The 22,317-nt window shown below is 37.1% G+C and overlaps 1 protein-coding gene across 44 annotated transcripts in view; it reads left to right on the top strand.

Moving 5' to 3' along the window:
• MBNL1 (muscleblind like splicing regulator 1) overlaps positions 1 to 22,317 on the top strand; it is a 221,611-nt gene that overhangs the window by 158,284 nt on the left and 41,010 nt on the right. For all 44 annotated transcript variants that reach the window (XR_008652055.2, XM_055248718.2, XM_055248720.2 and 41 more), the window contains one exon: positions 11,999 to 12,169. Coding sequence is in view for 43 of the 44 variants with exons in the window: in XM_055248718.2 (XP_055104693.1) it covers positions 11,999 to 12,169 (171 nt within the window). In the remaining variant the exon portion in view is untranslated. The remainder of the gene's footprint in view (positions 1 to 11,998; positions 12,170 to 22,317) is intronic.

The following is a 22,317-nucleotide window of genomic DNA, read 5'->3' on the forward strand; positions in this document are numbered from 1 at the left end:
TGGGCATGAGCCTCCTTCTGGAGGCTGTCACCAGGGCAGGAAGATGTGTAAACAGTGCCCAGTATTAGGAGAGGAACATGTACAAAATACAAAGGAAGATACAACAACTATTTCTAATAAAAGCCACCTGTTTTCAGCACAGGTAGAGAGTGTAGAAATCACAGATATATTCCTTTATTCAGTTAATGCACCCGAGCAGAGTGTTTAGCAGCTCCAGGCTTTCAGCCTAAATGTTGTTGGTATGATAGCAAGAAAAAAAAAAAATCATGTGACAACCTTCTGTGCTTTTCCCTCTCACGTTCACATTCTGGTTTGTTAAAAAAAAAACTGTGTTGCCATGGCTGACGCTCCTGTGAGGCCCAACATCTCCATACTTTTCATCTTAACTAAGCACTTAAGAATATGCGCTACAGCTTCTGATTACTGTTTAGAACAGAGCACCTTGTGATGACTAAGCTCTTTCAAGTATCTATGCTTAAAGTGATGGCTTCAATACCCTTTTGCTATATAGACTCATCTGTAGATACTTGGTACAAGTTCCATAGTTTATAGTTGTCATCTATTTTTATTTGTATGTTTATTGTTAATATTGATCTTTTTCTAAAAAACTATTCAAGGATACTAGACACTGTATATGAAATGATTCTAAAAATTCTGAGACTTTGCTATTTTAATCTCAGTGGTAATTTTTAGGTAGTTTGTTGAGTGTTACTTTAGATATTTGGGGAACTGCCCTAGAAAACCAGTGGAATTCTCTAGGTATGGGGGTGGAGTGCAGAGGAGGAGACAGGCTGAGATAACCTGTGTTGTGATACTGCTTTTTTTGCCTCAAGAGATTTTCTTTACCCTTACTGCTTATGTTGCTGCAGTCCATCCAATAGAAACATGTTCTGGGCTCATGAGCCAATTGTCTTTCCCCTCGCTGCTGCCTCAAGTCTGAGAGAACTGATGGCAGTGCACAATTTTAGCAAATTGTCATAGGCAGGGGGGTGGGGCAGGGAGGGGAGTGTTTTCTCCATAGGGACAGAGCCAGTGTCATTGAGCACATTTTGTTCAAGTACAAAGTTGATCTGTCTGAAGGAGACTGTGGTCAGCAGTGGTGAGGACCTTTATTGCCTCACCTTTTCTTCGTGCTCTGTCATTGTTTATGTGAAGCAGTAGCATTTAATGGCTGGACTTGAGGCAGAATTTGTGAGGTCAGAAATTGACAGTACTTGTTTTTCAGTTAGGGAATCCCACAGATTTAGAAAGGAGTTCCAATGAAAAATTGGGAAAAAGAAAGGGTCTTTGTATTTGGCAAAGACAATGCAGAGCAGTGTAATATATACTAATTTCTGCATGTAAATGGCAGCCAAAATTTTAGACATCTGTTATAGTTTAGAAAATTATTTAAGCACTAATTATATGCATAATACATGCTGTCCCATCTAGAAGGCTGAGTAGACTTCAATGGAAGAGTTACAGTGGAAATATTGACATAGGTTGTTGGAAACATTACATAATATTATAGTTTGAAATTTATCATGACTGAATAAGTGTTATCACTTTAGAGATACTTTATCTGTAGGGATATGTGGGATCTAGCGGGTACAAATACAACAAATGCCTCATATAAATACTAAGTAATGATGTTATTATTCTCAAGCTGACTTAACCCAAATGTTTTTCCTCTCTGATTTCCTTTAGTTACTTTTATATTTCTCAGTAAAGACTTGCCCCTTAAAACATACCATCCTATATTACTAACTTTATATCTTTAATTTTATGTGTTTGTATGTATGTGTACATATATATGTATGTATATATACACACACAAAGATATATAACTTTTTCATTATACAATAATTTTTAAATTATTTTATATCTAAATATAATATATAACTATATATAATAAATTTTTCATTATTTGTGTTATATCCAAATTGAAGAGGCATGTCAGTGAAATATATAGATAATCCAAGAACCTCTTGCTTCACTAGGTTTCTTATTGAAGTAGATAATATGAAGCAATATTTTAACTTCTTTAGTGTTCCACTTCTTAAAAATATTGTTGATCCTGTAAGACAGGTTCCTCTGAGAAAAAAAAAAATGACAAGTAAATTGAAATTTACAAAAGCATCTAAATTTTTCCCATTACACTTTGGAAATGCTATGTGGATTAGTCTTCTCCAAATTCAGTTGCTTACATTATGAAATATCTTTTCCTTTGCAGAACTCAAAAGGGTTGAAGACTTCCATTTGGTTCTGACCTAGAGTCATCTGTTTCTAGTGTTAGCAGTCAGTGATTAAACAAAAACAAAATACACTCACAGATGATCAAGTGGGATACACTTGGTACAAATACATATCCCTACGGTAATGATTAGGAGCACCTAGTTTGTAGTTAAACTGCCTGGGTTCAGTCACTTGTTTTGTCTGTACTTAAGTATTCAGAAAAACTGAAATGTTACAAACAACCCTTCCCAGTAATATTGAGAGAGGATTAAGGGAATTAACATTGGTAAAGTTTTGAAAACAGTACCTGGAATATAGGAAGCACTATGTAAGTTTTATTATTCCTGTGTTACAATAAAAATAAACCTTTGGGTTTTTAGTCAGTACTTCATGAAGGGAAGGAGAGATTTAAAGATGGAGCATTTTTGCTTTGTAAATATACTAGGAACTAGTCTTAAACTATGTTTAAGCAGTCTATAAAGAACTGCTTAAACAAGTCTTTCAAGAGATTGTTAGAAAAAAAATTGGATGCATTTGACTTAAGAAGTTTACCTCTGTTTTATCCCCAGGAAAGCTCTAGAAATTTAATAGAAACAGTCATACTGTAAATCCACCTAGTAATGGTACAATGATAAATTGGATAAATATTTATAACATATTTTGTGTTTCTCCACTGAAAGGCATGCTCTCCACATACAGCGCTAACATTTATTATGTAAATGTTAGGGCTTTTAATTATTAGCCAAGATTGAAAAGTATCTGATTTGGATGTCATAAAACTTCAGAAGTATTTCAGCTACAAACAGTTTAGAAATCTGATTGTTGCTGCACCAAAAAAATAATGAAGCAATTTTAAAATAATAGAAACATAGTGATCTGGCATTTCCAGTTTCATGATGCTATAAAAAAGCAGCCAACAAATGTTGGACTGTTTAATGATGCTGGCACCTACCAAATGTCACTGGGCTTTCACAAGGTCATAGAGACTCTGGTTTGGCTCAGGGATGGTGGTCAGATCTGTCTTTGGAGCCCATGAAGACTATGGAATAGTGGCAGACAGTAGGTGCAGTTAAGCCCTGCATAGCGTTAACCTCAGCAGTGGTGATACACTTTTCTAAGATTCTCTGGGATGGAGGAGGCCATAGGTATGAGAAAAAAGTGAGAATTTCTTTTTACAGCATCCCATCACAAGCAACTCTAAATAGAAGAGCCGTATAGGCCCACTCTGAGGAGATTAAGATTTCTTCAGCTAACTGTCAGCTAAAATTGTGTGCTGAAATAACTGCTACTGCAACAGTTGTATGTGTATCTGATTTCTCACAGGCAAAAGCTGCTGGAGAAAAAAGTGGTATTTTTTGTCACAAGAATGTGTGTGTGATTTGTTGCCTTTTTCACTTTCTCAACCTTCTCAGTGGCAGCTACTTTGACTGTCATGCATTACATAACATTCTCTAGAAGTGTAGAGTTTCAGTTATGCCATTTTCAAGATGATTAATGGGAATTGTGCAATTAAAGCTCTTAGGTTCTCTGGGAAAAAAAAAGTCATAGTATCCCAGTGTTTGAGTGGGGGTGTGTTGATATTGCGTCAGTAGTGAGGGTATTTTGGGATATCGTAAATGTCGCTATTGGTTTCAATATCTGAGAATCTTCACCATTAAACTTAGGAGTGTTCTACAAAATAGTGTCTAGAACAGCTATTGAATACTCGAGAGGGCTGTTTAAGTAGCTAGAAAAGTCTAACCTAAAATCCCATTTGAGATTAGATTATGCATTGATGAAAAAATGTTTAATGCCTATTAAAAAGAATCTATTACATTATATTCTTTCAGGCCGTGATAAAGTTACAAATTTGAACTCAATAGGCTGTGTGTGCGTATGTGTGTATTTTTGTTTCTTTTATTGGCAGTCTCAATAATTGTTAAGCCACTGTGTGTGTGTGTGTGTGTGTGTGTGAGAGAGAGAGAGAGAGAGAACTTTTCACAGGACCAGGAAAGGGGAAAAATCTAAATTTGTTTTATATTGTGTTTCATTTGAAAACATGTTTTACATCTGTGGTGAAGTAATTAAAAGAAATTGGGATTATTTCAGTGGAAATATGTTCATTTTTTTTTTTTAGTTTGTTTCACTGGTATGAAAAAAAAATCTGCCAGCTCTTGTGGTTGAATTGAGCTCCATGCATTTGCTGTTACGCTGATTGGTTGAATAAATAGCAATTTACATCTAGAAAGTTAAGCTTTAAATATTGATTAGGATTGCTATATCTACTTTAATTTAGAAGACTAGCGATTGCTTGCCTAGCAAAATAAGAGAATTGCCTCATTTTTTCACCTTCTGTGGGGATGCTAGGCATTTGTTGCTGGTGTTACCTGATAGACCAATGAGGAAATCAAAACAGTGGAAGTTGTGTTTGGTTTAAAGAATAGTTTCTTGCCTTTAAAGATGGTAAAACTATGAAATAAGTACAAGGGTGCTATGATACTAAACACAGACAATTATGTAATAAAAAAATCCTATTTACTTATTTAGGTTAAAGAGTCATGAATATTTGAGAATTTAAAAATTAATAGAAAAATTAGTGTTACTACAATAGCAAAGACATGGAAGTCACCCAAATGCCCATCAATGATAGACTGGATAGAGAAAATGTGGTATCCCTACACCATGGAATACTATGCAGCCATAAAAAGAAACACAGTTATATCCCTTGCAGGGACATGGATGGAGCTGGAAGGCATTTTCCTCAGCAAACTAATGTAGGTTAACAGAAAAACACCACATGTTCCCACTTATAAGTGGGAGCTGAACAATGAGAACACCTGGACACAAGGAGGAGAACAACATACACTGGAGCATGTTGGGGAACGTGAGGAAAGAGATTGAGGGGGATTGGGATAGCAGTAGGAAAAATAGTTAATGCATGCTGGGGTTAATACCTAGGTGATGGATTGATAGGTGCAGCAAACCACTCACTGTGGCACATGTTTTCCTGTGTAACAAACCTTCACATCCTGCACTCATGCCCCGAAACTTAAAATAAAACAAAAAACAATAGTGTTAATATGAAAATATATTTCCTCCATAGTTTAACATATGATTTAAACGTAGTCGATAGATAGTATTTACTTATTAACAGGATATATACTCTGTATATTTACTCTATGGTATAGTATACTACTTGTAAAACAAATAACAGCATCAAAACAGTGAAATCTCCCTAGAGACTTTCCAAAGAAAAAAATGAATGTAATGTATCTGTTATAACTACTCTAAAAATTTTAGGTTTTATTTTATAGTGCTATAAAAGTTCTTAAGAGTTTATTCAAATAAAACATGAAATATAAATTATGTCATATATCCTAAGTTTTGAATTTGTAACACAAGCAAAATCTGTTTGTAATACATATGCTACTGTTAGAAGTAGGTGCATAATTGGGGTGAGTATATATGTGTGTATTTATGCATAATTATACACTGTTATATTTGGTATTTTATTATGATAAATATTGTTATAAATGGTTATGATAAAATCTGGTTTACCAGATACTGATATAACTGGTATTTTGTTATGATATCCCAGGCAGACGAATACAGCCCCCAACTAAATTCCATTAGGTGTAAAGTGGCGGTTGGCTCTCAACAAAGGATGATGCTGTCCTCCCTCCTCCCCACCAAGACGTTTATCAATATCTGGAGACGTTTTGGTTTATCAGAACTGAGAGTAGGGATAATATAGGCATTCAGTGGTTGTAAGTTAAGGATGCTGCCAAACCTAGTAGAAGGCACAGGACAACTCCACAACAAAAATATATCTAGCCCAAAATGTCAGTAGTGCTGAGGTTGAGAAATTGTGAACATCTTTTTAGGATGTATGTGCTCTTGTAAGCTAACCCAAGTCCTTTATGGAAACAATTGAGTTGTCAAGAAATATACATTTAAGAGCAACAATATACTTTGTGTTAGATGCAGTTATTTTCCGTACTTGCAAAAGCCAGTAAACTGTGATTCTTAGAGTGAATCAAACTCATATCTACCAAAGTGAAAACAAAACCCTGAAGTATATATGTGTGCATGCGTATTTGTATGTATGTGAAGTAAAATTTTCTCTTAAAATCATTCACCTTATAGGCTGCCATAAATTTTCTAACACTAGATACTTGTAATTTTTAAATAAATATTTTATATACGTGTGTGTGTTTGTGTATGTGTGTTTATTCACCCAGGCATTAGAATTGATAACTAAAAAGCATGGCAGAGCCATAAAAAACATTTTTTGCAAGTGTGAAATAATATGGCTTGACTGCCAACGTTACTATTTTTGGCAAAAATTTTGAGATATTTGTATCATCTTAGCTGAAAAAAAAAATGGTAAGAATTTTCAATAGCTAACTACCAAACTTGTTAGCCAGAGTTTCTGGGCAATATCTGAGCAGTGAATACCCAGAAAGTGCTTCAGAAACATTTGCATATATCAGCTATCCCAAAAAGAAATCTTGGTTTTAACAATTTAAATAAATGATTATAGCTTGAACAGTCTTACCAGAAAACCATAATGAAAATTGGAAAAGGCTTATGAATATAAGCTAGTAGCCCTGTACTTTTCCCATTGCTCCTTTATTTCCAGAGTCTACTTAAATAGAACTTGGTAATTGTAATGCTGCCACATAGTTACCATTTGGCTGCTTAATAACATGTGTCTTTAGACTCTGATTCCACAAATCACAATATTCCTTTTAAGTAGAAGAAATATAATTAAAAATGGAAAATTAGTTTTCATTTGGGATTTTGATACTTTTTGCTTTATTAAGTCCAACCAACTTCCAATTGTTTTGTTTTCAATTAGCTAGTTCGTAATTACATTACACATAGCTAGGAAATAGCTTTCTCATATTTCTAACTTACCATCTCTAGTTTCATTTAGTTTTATTCTTATTTTGATTGGCTATTAATTACCTAGCTTCCATCATATTTTATAATCTATATCTTACTATATATATCACATATGCAGTTTATATATATATATATACTATATTTGTACATATGTAATGTAAAAGTATACTGTATTAAACTGTAATGTTTATAAATGAACCATACATTTATTTGGAGGATTAAACACTTAATCTAAATGTATATTTTCCCTTATTATAGCCACAAAAAATTTATAGCAGTTTGAAAGACTAATGAGGTAATTCTTACATTCACAGTCGAACAACTTACAACTTCAGAAATTACTCAGTGAATTTATTGAATGACTGTTATTGGTCTCATACAGGTTTTTAAGACTACAAGGGCAAATTTTGCCTTTTTTGGGCAGATTACTTTTAATTGAAAAGTATAAAAAAAATTACAAAAAATGAACTTGGTGTAGACCAATATTTTATTAACTTTCCTTCTTTCCCTTAAAATACACACTGCATGTATTGCAATGATGTCTTTGGAATCTTTGTTGGATTAATTCTGTTTTAAAAGCCTCCTTGAATGGAGCCTAAGGGATCTATTAGGCTGGGGCAAAAACCTCAATTACTTTTCCCCAACCTAATACTATGTAGGCTTCATAGAGTGGCCTGCTAGTCAGCTGGACAGCTCTCCAAAAGTAAGATTTCAGTGTAATCAACAAAAGCAAGGCACAGAAACGTAACATTGTAAAAAATGTGTTAGAATGACACTTTTTCTTGGTGGATGTGGCAAATACACAATGATTAAGAGCCAAGCTTTTACTACATTATTGATGACTGATATGCATTGTCACTGGGTTTTGCTACCTGTATTACTTTTAGAGCTTTTAACAGATACGCTGCTAAATTGAGCAAATGCTGCTTGTTATTAGCTTGAGAACTTAAGAGAGGAAAGTAACTAATATTTATTGGCTGCCTATTATGCCAGGTGCCATTTGTGAGGATGGCCCATAGTCTTAGTAATCTTCATACATCACCAATGAGATGTTATTGTTACTATTATATAGAAAAGATGTGACCACTCAGAGAATTTCACTGACTTCCACAAGGTCACACAGCAAATAAGTAACATAGCTACAATTTGAACAAAGCTATATTTGATAAAATTATATGGTTATCTCAATAGTTGGAGCTACCTGTACCTATCAAAACTGAAGACAGCTGGGCACGGTGGCTCACGCCTATAATCCCAGCACTTTGGGAGGCCGAGATGGACGGATCACGAGGTCAGGAGATCGAGACCATCCTGGCTAACACAGTGAAACCCTGTCTCTATTAAAAATACAAAAATTAGCCAGGTGTGTTGGCGAACGCCTGTAGTCCCAGCTACTCGGGAGGCTGAGAAAGAAGAATGGCGTGAACCCAGATCGTGCCACTGCACTCCAGCCTGAGCGACACAGCAAGACTCTGTCTCAAAAAAAAAAAACAAAAAAACGAAAAACTGAAGACAAAGATCTTTTATATTTATATTTCGCAATAACCTAGCAGCCCAATTTAATGTATCTTGATGTGAAATCTCTAAATGATTTAGAGTAGTAGCTCCAATATAAAAGTCTGTATATGTGAACTTTAGATACTGATGAATTTCTGTTTTTAGACTTTTAAAATGTGTTGTCATTGTATAGATTTTAGGATGCCAGAAACATTGAATGTCTATACAAATCTGCTTTTGTACCTGGTGAAACTTACAAACCTCCTTCTGTTTCCTTTTCTTCTTTTATGTGGCGAGTTTTATCATGTGTTTAAATGACTGACTTCTTAATGAAAGCATCATTAGGTCAGTACAACTCAGAACCAAGATTTGGTATCATATTTAGTTTTTTTCTATTATCTCCATGGTCTCTAGGATAGAGTTAGAATAGAATTCATCTTGAGGCATTTGGTAAGAAATGAACATTCATTCATTCTGTGAATGTTTATTGAGGTGTGATGCTACTAAGGGCTCAGAGATGGATGAAGCTGGCAACATACCAACATAGTATTTACCTTAACTCTCAAAGGAAGGTATGTTCCTGGTGGTTTTAGGCAATTCTAATGGAGGATGTTTATTCTAACTTATTTTTGACCTTTTATTTCTCAAAGTGTAATCATTCAGCAGCAGAGTCAGTATTAAACATGTTTTAAACTTCCTAAGAAGCAAAGAGTATCTGTTATCATTTGCAGACATTATTCTCTTATTTTTTCCACACATGTCAAATGAAAATTTATCTGGCTTTGCACAATTGTATTTTGCAGTGTTTTCTGCTATATCAGAATCACCTGGAATGCTTGTTGAAATGTTAATTTCTGGGCCCTCAAACCTGTGATCACAGCTCTCTGTGGGAGAGTCTTGGTAGTCTATATACGTTTTCACCAAATATCAGTTGATTCTTAGGAACACAGCTTTTTGAAAAGGAAGGGCTCAACACAATCAAATCAATCTGGGCATAGAACTAAGGTACCATAGATAAGAAATGTAGGAGAAACAGCATTTTTCCTGAGTAGATGTCATATATTCAGAATGAAAATCAAAAGTCTGAGCTTCTTGTAAAAGTTTTGAGATGCACTGATGCAGAATGTATACCAAAGACACATGATTTCTCTCCATTATTTCAGTCCAGGCTATGTTCATTGGCAGGATGATCTGGGTGGTGCGTATTCAAGGAAGGTACCGGAATGAAGTGCTTAGGAAGACCAGAGTTAGTGTTCGAAAGTCTGGTTCATGGCCCAGGGCTATCTATCTACTATTTACAGAACTATAGAAACTGACGTGAGTGAATTGACGGGAAGTGAATTCTTGTGGTGACTATAATCCCACTTACCTGCATTTAAAGAAATCCAGTTTTAGTAAGAAATATGATGCAGAGATACTGAATTTCTGTTGCAGCCAAATTATTTTTTGTATTGAAAAAGCAGGCTTTTTCTAGGAGACTTCAACTAAATATTCCTGAAATTAGACCATATGCTATCCAGGAGTTTATTTATTTTTGCCAGTCCTACTCTGTGGTTTATCTTGTGAATCTAAGGTTGTTTTTGGTTGTTTTGTATCAAGACGCTTTTAAGCTAGTAACGCGCTCATGATCCCAACCTACATCAAGCATGGTGATTTTATATGGAATAAGTTTAATATATATGTTACTTCATGAGCATACCAATAGCCATAACTAAAAGATGTTTAAAAAATCATCTTCATACCAATGTTTTGTTTTTCTTTTGTTTGATACACAATTTAAATTGTGGTGGCAGTGATACACGTTTTCTAATAATTCAGTACTAGATAGAGAGCCTGAGGCTTACAGAAGTTAGCTTCTTACGCAGTTCATGCAGTTGATGAGTAAGAGAGCTAGGCCTCTGTCCCAGCTCATGAGACCTGTAAGGTCCTTGCTATCCACTGTCCTCTGCTGCCTACGGATTTCAAGTATTACACGAAGCTTGTAAAAATAACAAGCAGTATCCTATGGTTCTAGCCTAGTGTAGAGACATTCCTAAAAACCTCATACAAAAGGAGCCAAAACCGATCATTTAAATTAGAATTATGACAGATTTTATCATAAGCATAAGTATCAGAGTCAATTTATAGCATAAAGTTAAATTATACTAAATTGGCTTTTTTAGAATGTGAATGATGGCTTCAATTAATCTTTCTTTTATTCTACTGCTTGTAAACAGTTTTAATTAGATTTATTGGTGAAATAAGTTGTCAAGGTGGTTGATGAGATCTGTTACTGTTGATAACGATTTGAAAATATATTGAAATAATATGGGTAGAGTGCCTCACACCATATTGCATATTATAGGCTTTAATGAATATTTTTATTAAAAAGAATTAGGAAGGTATATTTATACTTATGATTTTATAGTAACTTCTTTTTTTTTGAGATGAGCTCTCACTATGTTGCCCAGGCTGGTCTCAAATTTGTGGGCTCAGGGGATCTCTTGCCTCAGCCTCCCAAAGTGCTAAGATTACTAAACATGTATGATTTATCTCCATTATTTCAGTCCACACTATGTTCATTGGTAGGATGGTCTGGATGGTATATATTCAAGGAAGGTACTAGAATGAAGTGCTTAGGACAGAGTACAGAGGTAGTGCACCGCCATTCCTGGCTTATAGCAACTTAGTTTCTCCATTTTTAAAATTTTTTGGAAGGTAAATATATCCATTTCTTATTGTTTCATAGATTTTGTGAAATGGAGAAGACTAGATTTATCTTTGAAAAGTTAAAGGCCACATTTTTCACCAGTATTTCATTGTACTTACTAATCTCTATATACAGTGGGAACACATGGGAGTTTTCTTCTTTTCAATTGTAAATTCCTAATGCGTGGACTGGTAAAAGCCTAGTAGTAATTTTGATTTTATTTGTTATTAGATACTTGTAAAGGTGTTTTACTGAAGATACAGTGTGCCTTGAGTCCTCTAAGTTCATTTCCTAAGATTTCAGTACAAGTAAAAATAAAATATAAAACTTGGATTCTTAAATCATTAAATTTAACCAGGAAGGTATTACGACAGAAGCCTGATACTCTTTGTTTGATATTCTATGTTTTAGTATTATCCTAGCAGTTTGTAGATTTTTAAACTTGAATCTGGAAATGTTAATGCTAATATTATTAAAATAATTGAAACTCTTTAAGCTTTTAAACTTTCTCAAATGTCTCAACCTCTCGTATTGATAGTACATTCTGGTGAATTCATTACTTGTTCTAAATGTCTGATCAAATGATATGGAAAATGCATTGTGTGAAAAACCAATGATACATTCAAGTGGGTGGTTTGCATTATATTTTTTTTCATAATTTGCTGATTTTATTCTTTTCTAAGATGATGTTTCCTGCTTTTGTTTTTCTAGGGCCGTTGCTCCAGGGAGAACTGCAAATATCTTCATCCACCCCCACATTTAAAAACGCAGTTGGAGATAAATGGACGCAATAACTTGATTCAGCAGAAGAACATGGCCATGTTGGCCCAGCAAATGCAACTAGCCAATGCCATGATGCCTGGTGCCCCATTACAACCCGTGGTAAGCATGTTTTCAGTCTTCACTCATTAAGTTTGTAATTCAAAGTGCTCAGTTTTAGTACTATAGTGATTATTGCACCGGATCAAATGAACACAGGCAACAATTCCAGTTGTCTTACCATTTTCTAGCAAAATTAAGTATCATTCAAATGCTGCAACAATTTGTATTTTGTGTAGGTACTCATTTTCTGGCTAAATCATGTGGACATTTACATTATAGCATTTTTTTTTCCTCTAAATTTTTCTTCAGAATAAATCCCAAGACTGGCAGGTGTTAAAATGGTCTGTGTACAGTGATCATCTAACTCACCAGTATAGTCAATATACATTTTCAGCCACCTTTAGAGGTAATAATGATATTTAAAATTGGAATGTATAGTCTTTAATTTTGAGAATAGTTCTCCCTTTCCTCCCTCCTTGAAAAGAATGTGTATAGTTCTTTTTCTTGAAAAGGCACCTTTCTTATTCTTCTATAATTTAAGTTGAAATTATTTCATAGCTACAAATGCTAGGAAAATTCAGACAGTAGTAAATCAATATCATAGACTTGGAAGTCTCATTAAAGAAGAATTAATCAGGGGAGGCTGAAACTCTGAGGGCTTAAAGAGCTAAAGTTGAAAAACTGGGTGGTCATAGATATTTAATGTTTGCTGAGCTGTATATGTGGGTGACTCTTGCTTCGAAACACACATTTCTATTTAACTGTTTGGATTTCTGGAGTATGTGTGTAATAAATGACTAATAATCTCTATTCATATTTATTCATCAAAATATGAAAGATTATTTAAGAATTAGTGTTAGGTTGAAAAAGGTGCTTTGATGTTAATTGTGATATAGTAAGTCTACATTTAAATTTAAATGCATGTTGAAATTTGCAATGATCAGAATATATCTGCCAGTAATTTATGTCACTAGCTTATATGCAGTATTGTGTGTGAAGACCCATGTTTTTCTGCTATGCTAACTGTAGCATGTGTGCTGTTTTTTTTCCGAATACATTCTAAAACCTGAACTCAATGTAATTATTATTCTATTTTAGAACTTAATGCAACAATCATTCCAAAAAAGAGTAGGGGGTTGCATTTCAAGGTGGGAGGATCTCCACATTACATGGTCAGTGATATCAATTATCAGTTCTATACAGTTGAAGTGAGAGGATATAATTAATTATGCGTCTGTTTTAACCTGATCTGGTTTTTTCCCCCATTATTGTGGGCTCAGTTAGAAATGTGATAGCTTAAAGTTATTTTTGTGACATCTACTAATTTCACATGGCTGTATCGGGATAGCATGAAGATTTCAATTTGGTTAAAAAAAAATTAGCTATAATCATTCTCTAATAGAACATGTAGGACAAAATTCTCATTTGCACTTGGCTCTCACATACAGTTTCAAAGATCTGACAAGTCTTTAGGTTGGCTACCACCTTAGCTGCTCTAAGGCCTATCCCTGATGTGAAGATACTTTGTTCTACTTAAACATTTAAAGCATGCCTACCACCAGGCTGTACCCTCTCTGTGACTGGGAGCACCTTTGAGATCAGCAAGTGTGGTTCCCAGATGGAAGAGAACACTGGCCACCACATTTCCTGACCTAATCCTTGGGTCTGACTCTGAAGGCCATTCTAGGGTGTCGTATATGCAATCCTGGGACAAACTGTAAGCAATATTTATGCTCTTTGAAATACTAGTAACAAATATATTGTTCATGAAATCACTAAATCACAGATTTCTGAAACCAGAACAATCATCACATTTTCTGATGCTTTTGTTAGAAAATTCTCTGCTTAGACAAATTATTTTTATTAGTTGTGAGCATATTCAGGCTTTATGTTAATTTTTCCTCATATGACTAGATTTGAATGTGGAATTACCCTTCTGCTAAAGGTATCCTGAGATCATTGTCTAAAAATACACTTTATTCAGAGTGATGACTTTGTAATAAGTACAGAAATCATTTTAATTATTCAATTTTAAGGCATTTGGGACTTTAATGACTGTAGAGAAAGCTTTAGTACAGGAAATTTGCCTTCAAAACCTCACCTGAGACTTCTTTATCCTTTTTGAAGTCAGCTCTGTTTTGATGAGGGTAATGACATGGAGATTCAGAAATGAATGGAATGGTCATAATCAACTGCTTACTGGGAGTTTAATGTGGGCCTTACAAATAGGGATTGTAACAGGACTAGAAGAAGCCAGGTGACTAATGTGGAAAAGGGTTGCCACTCAAAGAGAATGGCCACTACTACAGATGAGTGTTTGAAGACATGGCATTAACTTGGATCCAACCCAGGTAGTGGTCATATCAAAGAAGATAAATACTATGAGCAGTTCTATACCATCAGGAGTATTCAGAGTATCTGAGCAGTGACAAGACTTTTAGTCAAGTAGGTGACAGCATCTAACTTCTCTAGGGCCAGTTTAGCTCCCAAACCTTGGAGGAACAGGAAGGAGAGAGGGAGAAAGCAAGGTCTAAGCAAACTTGGAAGCATCTAGTATTATGTCTGGCATATAGCAGAGATCAATAATTACTTGATGAGTGAAAGAACAAATGAAGGAAGGAGTTTCCGAAACACCAGAAAAACAGGCAGAGATTCGTGGTAGTTTACCTGCTCCATAGTTCAAAGGAATCATAACCAGCACCCAGAACACAAGCCCAGTTACAGAGGCTGCAACATGGAATGGGGCATAGAAGTGGACACATTAGCAGATTATTAGCAAAGGCAGCTAGAGGCTTGATGGCTACAAGAAATATGCCACTAAGCTTGGGTTATTATGCAACCAAGTTTGGGTTCTCATTTTCTCATAAATTGTGAGTGACGAGGTCTATACATTTAATATCTTCAGAGCACAACACTGGGCTAACTTGGGGAATGCAGGGATCTGTAGGAAGGTTTCCCATTTTTATACACTTTGTGAGCTCCTATTGAAATGTACCAAGCCAAGAATCAGAAACCGGACTTAAAATTTTTGAGACAAATACAATACATTAGGGGCATTTACTGCACTTGGCACTTTTTGTATATTAAATCCTCACAAACCATCCTGTAAAGTAGTAATGTTACCCTAAATTTAGAGATAGACTGAGAAGTTCAGAAGGGTAAAGAAGTTTGCTCAGGTTACACAGCTAGTGAGTAGCAAGGCCAGGATTTTAACCACCTTGTTCTGCTTTTGGCATTCATGATGTGGCAGCACCTAATTAGAGACACATCATTGGCCAACTCAGGGTCCTTGGTTGATTCATTAAGATCTCTAACCTAGCTGGGTGTGGTGGCTCACAGGAGGCTGAGGCAGGAGGGTCACTTGAGGCCAGGAGTTCAAGACCAACCTGGGCAACATAGCAAGACACCAACTTACTCAGGAAGCTAAGGCAGGAGAATCACTTGAGCCCAGGAGGTTGAGGCTGCAGTGAGTTATGATCAAACCACTGCACTCCAATGTGGGTGGCAGAATAAGACCCTGTCTCTAAAAAAACAACAAAAAAGAGATCTTTGACCTTCTTCAACAAATAGTGAAAAGTTTGAAATATATTACCTACAAGGTCTTAATGACTTTTTTTTTTTTTTTGAGACGGAATCTCACTCTGTCACCCAGGCTGGAGTGCAGTGGCGCGATCTCGGCTCCCTGCAAGCCCCACCTCCCGAGTTCACGCCGTTCTTCTGCCCCAGCCTCCCGAGTACCTGGGACTACAGGCGCCCACCACCATGCCCGGCTAATTTTTTATAGTTTTAGTAGAGACGGGGTTTCACTGTGTTAGCTAGGATGGTCTTGATCTCCTGAACTTGTGATCCGCCTGCCACGGCCTTAGAGTGCTGGGATTACAGGTGTGAGCCATCACGCCCGGCCAACAATCTTATAATGTAAACATAATCTCATTTCATAAGATGAGAAAATAAGTAGTAGAAAATGAATGATTTAATCTGTGTCCACACAGATTAATAAAACTAATATTATCAGTTATAGAATAATTGACATTCTTCTGTCATTCCTACACCACTAATAAAAGGCAAAATGATCTTTTTTTTTAATCATATGTTCTTTGAGGACAAATGGAAGGCGTATAGTGTTTAATTATTGAAATTTAAAAAAATAAAACTTCTGGAATTGCCCGGGCAAGATGGCCAAATAGAAGCAACTCCAGTCTGCAGCTCCCAGCAAGATCAATACAGAAGGCAGGTGATTTCTGAATTTCCAACTGAGGTACCCAGTTCATCTCACTGGGACTGGTTAGACAGTTGGTGCAGCCCACAGAGGGTAAGCAGAAGCATGGTAGGGTGTCAGCTCACCCGGGAAGTGCAAGGGGTCAGGGAACTCCTTTCCCTAGCCAAGGGAAGCCATGAGGGACCCTGCTGTGAGGGATGGTGCTATCCAGCCCAGATACTACGCTTTTCCCACGGTCTTCGCAAACCACAGACTAGCAGATTCCCTCGGGTGCCTACACCACCAGGGCCCTGGATTTCAAGCACAAAACTGGGCGGCCATTTGGGCAGACACTGAGCTAGCTGCAGGAGTTTTGTTTGTTTGTTTGTTTGTTTTCATACTCTAGTGGCTCCTGGAACGCCAGCGAGACAGAACCATTCACTCCCCTGGAAAGAGGGCTGAAGCCAGGGAGCCAAGTGATCTTGCTCAGTGGATCCCACTCCCATGGAGCCCAACAAGCTAATATCCTGCTGGCTCGAAATTCTTGCTGCCAGCACAGCAGTCAACCTGAGACTATCGAGCTTGGTAGTGGGAGGGACATCCACCATAATTGAGGCTTGAGTAGGTGGTTTCCCCTCACGGTGTAAACAAAGCTGTCAGGAAGTTTGAACTGGGTGCAGAAACCACCTCAGTGCAGCAAAGCTGCTGTAGCCAGACTGCCTCTCTAGATTCTTTCTCTCTGGGCAGGGCATCTCTGAAAGAAAGGCAGTAGCCCTAGTTAGGGGCTTATAGATAAAACTCCCATCTCTCTGGGACAGAGCACCTGGAGGAAGGGGCAGCTGTGGCTGCAGCTTCAGCAGACTTAAACGTTTATTTCTGCCTGCCAGCTCTGAAGAGAGCAGCAGATCTCCTACCTAGCACAGCGCTTGAACTCTGCTAAGGGACAGACTGCCTCCTCAAGTGGGTCCCTGACCCCTGTGCCTCCTGACTGGGAGACACCTCCCAGCAGGGATCGAAAGACACTTCATATAGGAAAGCTCCAGCTGGCACCTGGTGGATGCCCCTCTGGGATGAAGCTTCCAGAGGAAGGAAGAGGCAGCAATCATTGCTGTTCTGCAGCCTCTGCTAGTGATATCCAGGCAAACAGGGTCTGGAGTGGACCTCCAGCAAACTCCAGCAGACCTGCAGCAGAGGGGCCTAACTGTTAGAAGGAAAACTAACAAACAGAAAGCAATAGCATGAACATCAACAAAAAGGATGCCTATGCAAAAGCCTTATCGAAGGTCACCAACATCAAAGACCAAAGGTAGGTAATCTACTTAGATGAGGAAAAACCAGCTCAAAAAGGCTGAAAATTCCAAAAACTAGATTGCCTCTTCTCCTACAAAGGATCACAACTGCTCGCCAGCAAGGGAACAAAACTGGATGGAAAATGAGTTTGACGAATTGACAGAAGTAGGCTTCAGAAGGTGCGTAATAACAAACTCCTCTGAGCTAAAGGAACATGTTTTAATCCAATGCAAGGAAGTTAAGAATCTTGATAAAAGATTACAGGAACTGCTAACTAGAATAACCAGTTTAGAGAAGAGCATAAATGACCTGATGGAGGTGAAAAACATAGCATGAGAAGTTCGTGAAGCATACATAGGTATCAGTAGCTTGAATCGATCAAGTGGAAGAAAGGATATCAGAGACTGAGGATCAACTTAATGAAATAAAGCGTGAAGACAAGATTAGAGAAAAAAGAATGCAAAGGAATGAACAAAGCCTCCAAGAAATATGGGACTGTGTGTAAAGACCAAACCTATGTTTGATTGGTGTACCTCAAAGTGATGGGGAGAATGGAACCAAGTTGGAAAACACACTTCAGGATATTAGCCAGGAGAACTTCCCCAACCTAGCAAGATAGGCTGTTTGGGCAGACACTGAGCTAGCTGCAGGAGATTTTTTTCATACCCCAGTGGTGCCCCGAATGCCATTGAGACAGAACACTCCCCTGGAAAGCCAGCTGAAGCCAGGGAGCCGAGTGGTCTTGCTCAGTGGATCCCACCCCCATGGAGCCCAACAAGCTAAGATCCACTGGTTTCAAATTCTCGCAGCCAGCCTAGCAGTCTGAAGTCAACCTGGGACTAAGGAGCTTGGTTGGGGGAAGACATTTGCCATTAATGAGGCTTGAAGAGGCGGTTTTCCCCAAACAGTGTAAACAAAGCCACTGGGAAGTTTAAACTGGGTGCAGAAAATTCACATTCAGGAAATACAGAGAACAACACAAATATACTTCTGGAGAAGAGCAACCCCAAGACATATAATCGTCAGATTCACCAAGTTTTAAATGAAGGAAACAATGTTAAGGGCAGCCAGAAAGAAAGGTCAGGTTACCCACAAAGGGACTAACAGCAGATTTCTCTGCAGAAACCCTACAAGCCAGAAGAGAGTGGGGGCCAATATTCAACATTCTTAAAAGAATTTTCAACCCAGAATTTCATAGCCAGACAAACTACACTTCATAAGTCAAGGAGAAATAAAATTCTTTACAGACAAGTAAATGCTGAGGGATTTTGTCACCACCAGGCCTGCCTTACAAGAACTCCTGAAGGAAGCACTGAATATGGAAAGGAAAAACTGGTACCAACCACTAAAAAAAAATACTAAAATGTAAACACAATTGACATATGAAGAAACTGCATCAACTAATGGGCAAAATAACCAGCTAGCATCATAATGACTGGATCAAATTCTCACATAACAATATTAACCTTAAATGTAAACAGGCTAAATCCCTCAATTAAAAGAAACAGACTGGCAAATTGGATAAAGAGTCAAGACCCGTCGGTGTACTGTATTCAGGATACCCATCCTACATGCAAAGACACACATAGTGTCAAAATAAAGGGATGGAGGAATATTTACCAAGCAAATGGAAAGCAAAAAAAAAAGCAGGGGTTGCAATACTAGTCTCTGATAAAACAGACTTTAAACCAACCAAGATCAAAAAAGACAAAGAAGGGCATTACATGATGGTAAAGGGATCAATGCAACAAGAAGAGCTAACTATCCTAAATAGATATGCACACAATACAGAAGCATCCAATTCATAAAGCAAGTTCTTACAGACTGACAAAGAGACTTAGACTCCCACACAGTAATAATGGGAGATTTTAACACCCCACTGTCAATACAATGAGGCAGAAAATTAACAAGGATATTCAGGAATTGAACTCAGCTCTGGACCAAGCAGACTTAATAGACATCTACAGGACCCTCCACCCCAAATCAACAGAATATACATTCTTCTTAGCACCACATAGCACTTATTCTAACATCGACCACATAATTGGAAGTAAAACACTCCTCAAAAGGTGCAAAAGAACAGATATCATAAACAGTCTCTCAGACCACAGTGCAATCAAATTAGAACTCAGGATTAAGAAACTCACTCAAAACCACACAACCACATGGAAACTGAACAACCTGCTCCTGAATGACTACTAGGTAAATAATGAAATTAAGGCAGAAATAAATCAGTTCTTTGAAACCAGTGAGAACAAAGACACAATGTACCAGAATCTCTGGGACACAGCTAAAGCAGTGTTTACAGGGAAGTTTGTAGCACTAAATGTCCACATGAGAAAGCAGGAAAGATATAAAATCGACACCCTAACATCACAATTAAAACAATGAGAAAAGCAAGAGCAAACAAATTCAAAAGCTAGCAGAAGGTAAGAAATAAGTAGGATCAGAGCAGAGCTGAAGGATAGAGATACAAAAAACCCTTCAAAAAATCAATGAATCCAGGAGCTGGTTTTTTGAAAAGATTCACAAAATAGATGGATCACTAGCCAGACTAGTAAGAGAAGAATCAAATAGACACAATATAAATGACAAAAGGGATATCACCACTGATCCCACAGAATACAAACTACAAGCAGAGAATATAAACACCTCTATGCAAATAAACTAGAAAATCTAAAAGAAATGGATAAATTCCTGGACATGTACAGCCTCCCAAGACTAAACCAGAAAGAAGTCAAATCCCTGAATAGACCAATAACAAGTTCTGAAATTGAAGCAGTAATTAAGAGCCTATCAACCAATAAAAGCCTAGGACCAGATGGATTCACAGCCAAATTCTACCAGAGGTACAAAGTGGAGCTGGTACCATTCCTTCTGAAACTATTCCAAACAATAGGAAAAGAGGGACTCCTCCATCACTCATTTTATGAGGCCAGCATCGTACTGATACCAAAAGCTGGTGGAGACACAAGAAAAAAAGAAAATTTCAGGCCAATATCCCTGGTGAATATCGATGCAAAAATCCTTAATAAAATACTGGCAAACTGAATCCAGAGTACATTTAAAAGCTTATCCACCACGATCAAGTCGGTTTCATCCCTGGGATGCAAGGCTGGTTCAGCATACAGAAATCAATAAACATAATCCATCACATAAACAGAACCAATGACAAAAACCACATGATTATCTCAATAGATGCAGAAAAGACTTGTAATAAAATTCGACATCCCTTCATGCTAAAAATAATAAACTAGGTATTGATGGAATGTATCTCAAAATGATAAGAGCTATTTATGACAAACCCATAGCCAATATCATACTGAATGGGCAAAAGCATTCCCTTTGAAAACTGGCACAAGACAAGGATTCCCTCCCTTACCACTCCTATTCAACATAGTATTGGAAGTTCTGGCCAGGGCAATCAAGCAAGAGAAATAAATAGATGATATTCAGGTAGGAAGAGAGGAAGTCAAATTGTTTCTGTTTGCAGATGACATGATTGTATATTTACAAAACCCCATCATCTCAGCCCCAAAACTCCTTAAGCTGATAAGCTACTTCAGCAAAGTCTCAGGATACAAAATCAATGTGCAAAAATCACAAGCATCCCTGTACACCAATAATAGACAAACAGAGAGCCAAATCATGAGTGAACTCCCATTCACAATTGCTACAAAGAGAATAAATTACCTAGGAATATAATTTACGAGGGATATGAAGGACCTCTTCAGGGAGAACAACAAACCACTGCTCAAGGAAATAAGAGAGGACACAAGCAAATGGAAAAACATTCCATGCACATGGATAGAAAGAATCAATATCGTGAAAATGGCCATACTGTCCAAAGTAATTTATAGATTCAATGGTATTCCCATCAAGCTACCATAGACTTTCTTCACAGAATTAGGGGGAAAAAAAAAAAACTACTTTAAATTTCATATGGAACCAAAAAAGAGCCTGTATAGCCAAGACAATCCTAAGCAAAAAGAACAAAGCTGGAGGCATCACACTACCTGACTTCGTACTACAAGGCTACAGTAACCAAAACAGCATAGTACTGGTACCAAAACAGATATATAGACCATTGGAACAGAACAGAGGCCTCAGAAATCACACCACACATCTACCACCATCTGATCTTCGACAAACCTGACAAAAGCAATGGGGAAAGGATTCTATATTTAATACATGGTGTTGGGAAAACTGGCTAGCCATATGCAGAAAACTGAAACTGGACCCCTTCCTTGCACGTTATACAAAAATTAACTCAAGATGGATTAAAGACTTAAATGTAAGACCCAAAACCATAAAAAGAAGAAGACCAAGGCAATACCATTCAGAACATAGGCGTGGGCAAAGACTTCATGACTAAAACACCAAAAGCAATGGCAACAAAAGCCAAAATTGACAAATGGGATCTAATTAAACTAAAGAGCTTCTGCATGGCAAAAGAAACTACCATCAGAGTGAACAGGCAACCTACAGAATGGGAGAAGATTTTTGCAATCATCCATCTGACCAAAGGCTAATATCCAGAATCTACAAAGAACTTAAACAAATTTACAAGAAAAAAAAACCCATCAACAAGTGGGCAAAGGATATAAAAAGACACTTCTCAAAAGAAGACATTTATGCGGCCAACAAATGTATGAAAAAAAGCTCATCATCAGGGTCATTAGAAATGCAAATGAGGGTCTGGGCGTGGTTGCTCACGCCT

This window comes from Symphalangus syndactylus, chromosome 17 (assembly GCF_028878055.3).
Source record: "Symphalangus syndactylus isolate Jambi chromosome 17, NHGRI_mSymSyn1-v2.1_pri, whole genome shotgun sequence".
Taxonomy (NCBI): domain Eukaryota; kingdom Metazoa; phylum Chordata; class Mammalia; order Primates; family Hylobatidae; genus Symphalangus; species Symphalangus syndactylus.